The 5,743-nt window shown below is 60.8% G+C and overlaps 1 protein-coding gene across 2 annotated transcripts in view; it reads left to right on the top strand.

The window, feature by feature from the left end:
• The window catches only part of AP2A2 (adaptor related protein complex 2 subunit alpha 2), a 69,038-nt gene that overhangs the window by 36,651 nt on the left and 26,644 nt on the right, over window positions 1-5,743 (top strand). For both annotated transcript variants that reach the window (XM_007465936.1, XM_007465937.1), the window contains exons 4-5: window positions 1,370-1,563; window positions 5,024-5,153. In XM_007465936.1, coding sequence (XP_007465998.1) covers window positions 1,370-1,563; window positions 5,024-5,153 — 324 coding nt within the window. The remainder of the gene's footprint in view (window positions 1-1,369; window positions 1,564-5,023; window positions 5,154-5,743) is intronic.

Consider the following 5,743-nt stretch of genomic DNA (forward strand, 5'->3'; position numbering starts at 1 on the left):
GCCCCGGGTGGGGGGGGGGGGGGGTTCTTCTCATCAGGGGGCCGTTTAGTGTCCTGCTCTTTCTCTGCACCTTCCATCTAGTCTGGGGATTTCCCGTGGGTTCTGGCGGGAGCTGCACCAAACCCCCGTTCGACGCGAGGGCTGCCATTTCCCACGGGTCCGCCTTAGAGGGCAGGGAAGGGCGTCTCCTTCCCCTCAGCGCCTTGCGGATGCGTGTCACAGATGAGTTCACCCAGTGGCCCCTCCGGCCACTGCCTGTTTCTGAACCAGGCCCCACACCCACATGGTTTAAGAGCCAAGCGCAGGTGGCGGGCCTCGCCTTGCTCCCAGCTGGCCCAGTGCCTGGGCCCTGCCCACCCCAGGCTTGGTAACTGTAGCCCTGCACTCTCTTGGAGTAACCTTATTTGTATGTTTTCTTGAGTGTTACAAAGTAACATTTTCCTCTTGTCCAAATATTTAACTTACAGAAAGTGAAAAAATACCCTAGATGCCCCAGGAGTTCTGTTAAGTATTGGTATTTACTCAACAGGAATTTATTGAGTGTCTGCCACAGACCCAGCAGTGTGCTGGGGGTCCCTGGGGACATATGACCATAAGCAGATGTGGACCCTGCTCTGTTCCAGCGGGGGAGATGGCATCAGACAGCCCTGTACACAGAGAATAGAGCTGTGGGCAGTGCCCAGTGAAAGAGGCGTGTAGAACCCTCCAGACCCTGAGAAGCGGGTGGCTAATAGGGAGGGCTTCCAGGGGGGCGTCCTGAGCTGAGACTGAGGCCAAGGGGTGCACCGGGGGCCAGGGCAGACAGAGCAGCAGCACCCAGTCAAGGCGCGTACGCGGAAGGGAAGGCGGCGAGCTCCTCCTGAGACCGACGGGGGCTGAGAGGTCAGCGTGTCCCTGCGTGGGGAGGGCGTGGACAGTGGGGGTGACAAGGGGCTGGAATTTGGCCTGGTGGTAAGCGGAAGCTGGGGCCCAGAGACAGGGGAGAGAGGGGACAACGGCAGTCAGCTGGGTTGCTGGAAATCACCGTAGTGTCCCCGTTCCAGCTGAGGCAGGCCTTTCCATCCTCTTCAGGCTGTGGTGAGCACAGGTGCCCATGGATGAGTGAGTGGGATGGGGGGCACCAAGGTGTCTGATGCCGGTGGGGACAGTGCCTCTTAGGTTCGTCCCACAGAATCGTTCACAGCGGAATCTGGGGACAGAACTGGCATTTTCAGCAGAAGGCAGCTGGGTCCTCCGTGGCCTGACGGCCGCGGCGCCCCGAGCAGATGAGATGGTGCTGGGGCTTGCTGACGGCCGAGCACGTCTGCCTGGTGTCTGACGCACTCGGCTTGTCACGAGCGCTGTGCTCTCTCGCCCCTCTGGAACCCAGGGCTACCTGTTCATCTCGGTGCTGGTGAACTCCAACTCGGAGCTGATCCGCCTGGTCAACAACGCCGTCAAGAACGACCTGGGCAGCCGCAACCCCACCTTCACGGGCCTGGCCCTGCACTGCATCGCCAACGTGGGCAGCCGGGAGATGGCCGAGGCGTTCGCGGGGGAGATCCCTAAAATCCTCGTAGCCGGGTATGTGTCCGGTGCCCTGCTGCTGAGAGTGTGGCCATCTCTCACGTTAAACAGATCAGCTGTGTGACTGCTGAAGGATTTATGGAGTGAGCTGACCTCCCTGTCTCACGTCTTACGTGGTGGGGAGACGGGGAGGCCAGGTGAACCTTCCGTCCAGGCAGAGGGAGCGCGGCCGTCCTGTGGGCACGGGGCCCCTTCTCGCCCTTTCACAGAAGCGTTCACACACCCCAATCCTGAGACTTCCCAGCACCCCACACCCCAACCCTCTCCAGTCTGGAGGGGAGCTGAGTGGGGCTGAGCAGGCAGGTCTGGAAGAGTTTCCAACAGTGCTGTGCCGGGCTGGGCCACGGGGAATGGCGGAGGCGGCCCCCCACTCCTGTTCCAGGACGCGCTGCGCCTTGGGAAGGTGACACAGAGTCCACACCTGGGCAGCACGGCTGGCTGAATAGGGTCCCAGCCCAGGGGGCTCGTCAGGACTCAGGGGACTGGGTTCTCTGGGACAACCAGCGAGCAGGTGGAGCAGGACTCTGGCAACTCCAGCTCCTCTGGCCGTGGGGGGCGGGGCCACGGGGGAGTGGGAACGACCCTCAGACAGCGCAATGGAGAGGCCGGGAGGCTGTCGGGAAGCGCTCCCACACCTCACCAGAGCACGTGGGTGTAGACGCCTGGTTCTCAATGAGTGGTGTTGCCCCAGCACGTTTGGTTGTCACCACAAAGGGTGTTTTCCTGGCATCTCACGGGTGGAGGCCGGGCATGCAGCTACACCCACTACGGTGCAGAGAGAATGATTAGCTCAAGGTGGCAGCTGTGCCAGACGGAGCACCTTGGCCATGAGCAAGAAGCGGTGCAGTGGCAGGGTGGCCACAGGCCCGGGGAGTGTCGGGTGTGTGGCTGCAGGCCTGGAGGAGTGCCACCAGGGTGTCACACCAGAGGCAGATGGAGGAGCCAGGCTGGAAGAGAGGCCACGGAACTGCCTGATGGATAAAGCGGTCCCGAATGTGAGAGCTCAGAGGTGGTGGACCCACAGTAGCACGAGCACAGGGGAGGGGTGGCGGAGCTGATTGGAAGCACGTGGAGAACCAAGGCGACACCGTTACACACCTGTGAACCGGAAGACGCAGAGAACATGGCGGGTGCCCCGAGAATCAAGTCACCGAGGTGGGAGAAAGACTTGGTATGATCAGAGTGGGCCTGAGGGGCAGGCGGGGCTGGAGGTTGGAGCCAGTCAGGAGGCAGCTGTGCTGCAGGGTCCTGACCCCCTCCTCCAGCCCCGCCCCTGCCCGAGCCCCACCCCTGCCCGGTGCACAGTTAACCTGGCAGCGGGTTGCCGGTCTCTGCTTTCAGAAGCAAGCTCCCTGGGATCAGAGCTTTTGCTCACTGTGACTGTTGCCTTCTTTCTAGCATTTTGAACAATGCCTGGTATATAGTAAGCGCTCAGTAAATACCTGTTGGATGAGTGGAATGTAAAATAGAGGTAATCTCTGAAAGTGTTCAGATAATTCCAGAACACTTCCCTGAAGTAAAGGGTGGATTGCACTGCAGGTTGAAAGGACACAGAAGGGTGTGTGCTGAGACACAGCCTGGAGGGGCGGAACCCAAGGTGGAGAAGCGAGCCTGCAGCAGGAAGATTGCTGAGGCGTGTGCGGGAGCGGGCCTCATTCTCTCAGTGTCAGCATCACAGGCAGCCGCTCTCCCTCCAGAAGCTCACGTTGTGTGGACCTGCGAGCCCTCCTTGAAACAAATGACCAACGCTTGAAATCCAGCGACCAAATAGACTCAAAGTGGAGTTGTGGGCATGGAGGTGCCTGGGCGTGGAGCTGCAAGGCTGAGGGCGGCGGGGCAGAGCCGGGAGGTCGGGGAGGGAGGGACGATGGGGCGCCCTCCAGGCCGGGACTGAGCTCTGGGCCTCGACTGGAGACAGAGTTGAAGCTCAGGGGGCAGCGGTCTCCTTGCTTCGCACTGTCCTCCGGTGTTCCCAGCAGCAGCGGCTGTACGGGTAGGGTGGGCTGCCAGCTGGTAGGCCCCGCGGTAGAAACCGGCTGGCTTCTTTCAGCCGCAGTGCGTGGGCGCAGACGGCAGACGCCCAGGAGGCCGTGAGGCCTGGAGGTTGCCGCTGCCCGCCGCTCCTGGAGCACGCGGCGCGGGGCCAGAGAGAGGGACAGGCGTCTGCCCCTGCTCCCCAGAGGGTTTACATCCGAGAGAGAAATTTTTACTGAAGTAATTCTCCTTTGGCATGGAATGGGGGGCAGTTTAGGGGTTTGTCATATCCATTGGGAGTTATTTAGGAATAAAAAAGCTAAAAGGAGGTAAATGGTAATGACAGCCCCCAGACCCTGCTCTTCCCTCCACGGAATGGGAACCCCACTGCTTCTGTCAGCACTTAGGGGGGCGTGGACAGGTTCTTCTCAGACGTATTTTGATGGCCACCTCTGGAACACTCCTCGGTGGGCCTGCCTCTTGCCCGGCTGCATGGCAGCGTTTGGCTGGTGTCTGGGAGGAGGAGGGGTAAACAGCGTTGGGACCGTCTCTGTCCTCGGTCAGCACGAAAACCAGGACAGGAACCCTCCAGACGCCCCTTGCCCGGCGTAGCTGCGGTTGTTCCCCAGGCGCCCACTGGGTGTGTAGGGGAGATCTCTAGGTGGACACGGGGCGCCATGGCCGTGCAAGGCTCTCTGATGCTCTCCCCTTTGGACTGTGTGTTATTAAGTGAGCATAAAAAATACTGCAGTTGGGGGCTTCCCTGGTGGCGCAGTGGTTAAGAATCCGCCTGCCAATGCAGGGGACACGGGTTTGAGCCCTGGTCCGGGAAGATCCCTCATGCCACGGAGCAACTAAGCCTGTGTGCCACAACTACTGAGCCTGTGCTCTAGAGCCCACGAGCCACAACTACTGAAGCCCGCACACCTAGAGCCCGTGCTCTGCAACAAGAGAAGCCACCACAATAAGAAGCCGGCACACTGCAATGAAGAGTAACCCCTGCCCTCTGAAATCAGAGAAAGCCCGCGCGCAGCAACAAAGACCCAACACAGCCAAAAATAAAAATAACTAAAAAAGAAATGAAAAAAAACCCTGTAATTCAGTTATTAGTTCTTGGAACGTTAGCTGTCAGCCTGTGTAGCTGAGGTTGTGCACAGCACTTGGGAATTGCTGCTTTGGCGAGGAGCAGGTTAGTGGTGGCAGGACCCCTTCCCGTCCACCGTGTTTGGGGCAACGTCCGTGGAGGTGGCCCCTCGAGCGGACGGCTGTCTGTCACTGTGTAGGCGTGGTCCCCACCAAGACCCATCGCAAGAGGTGGGCCTGAGCTTGTTGCGTGGAGAGCTTGAAGTGGCCTTGTCCTGAGTGTCCCTCCAGCCCCCGCACGGGTGCACCTCTGCTCCTGTGGTGACTCTGGGGTGTTGTCCGTGGGCTCTGGGCCGGGCTCGCCGGCCGTGCCCAGGAGTGACTGCTGTCTGTCTTTCAGAGACACCATGGACAGTGTGAAGCAGAGCGCCGCCCTGTGCCTGCTGCGCTTGTACAGGACATCCCCCGACCTCGTGCCCATGGGCGACTGGACGTCCCGCGTGGTGCACCTCCTCAACGACCAGCATTTGGTAGGTGCCTCTGGGCCAGTGTGCAGCCCCCCCGTGGAGCAGCCTCTTTCGGGCCAGTGCGGTGCGAGCAGCTGCGTGTGACTTCCGGGATGCTTGGGGCGACGTCCACGACCCGTCCATCGAGCCTGGGAGCGCCTGTGGTTAGGGGTCGGGAGCCCCTGCCCTGGGGACAGGGTGGACTAGACAGGGTCTCTGGCTCACCCTGTCACCAGGCGTCGGAGGGTCTCCAGCTTGCCGGCTGCAGGGACGAACAAGGCACAGCCCAGCATCTTCTGGAAACACCGTGTCCCCTGAGGGCTTCACAAGGCGTGCCTGTCTTCGCCCTGTTTAAGGCTGTCAGAGGGCTGTCCTGTAGCCACCCAGGCTCTGGCGTGCAGGCTGCCTAATGCACATAGCTGGTGCACGAGCCAGGCGCGAGCCCTCCCCGTGTCGCAGGCCAGGGCAAGGAGATGTGGAGCGATTCGCTGGCTGTGGTTGGCCGTGAGTCACGGGCCCTTGTCCACGCTGACACCGGGAGGCGGGGCCGAGTAGGAAATGACGCTGGACACAGTGGCCTGTCCTGCCATAATCCCGTTGTACAAACGAGAGAA

Source organism: Lipotes vexillifer, unplaced genomic scaffold (genome assembly GCF_000442215.2).
Source record: "Lipotes vexillifer unplaced genomic scaffold, Lipotes_vexillifer_v1.1 scaffold1094, whole genome shotgun sequence".
In the NCBI taxonomy this organism is placed as follows: Eukaryota; Metazoa; Chordata; class Mammalia; order Artiodactyla; family Lipotidae; genus Lipotes; species Lipotes vexillifer.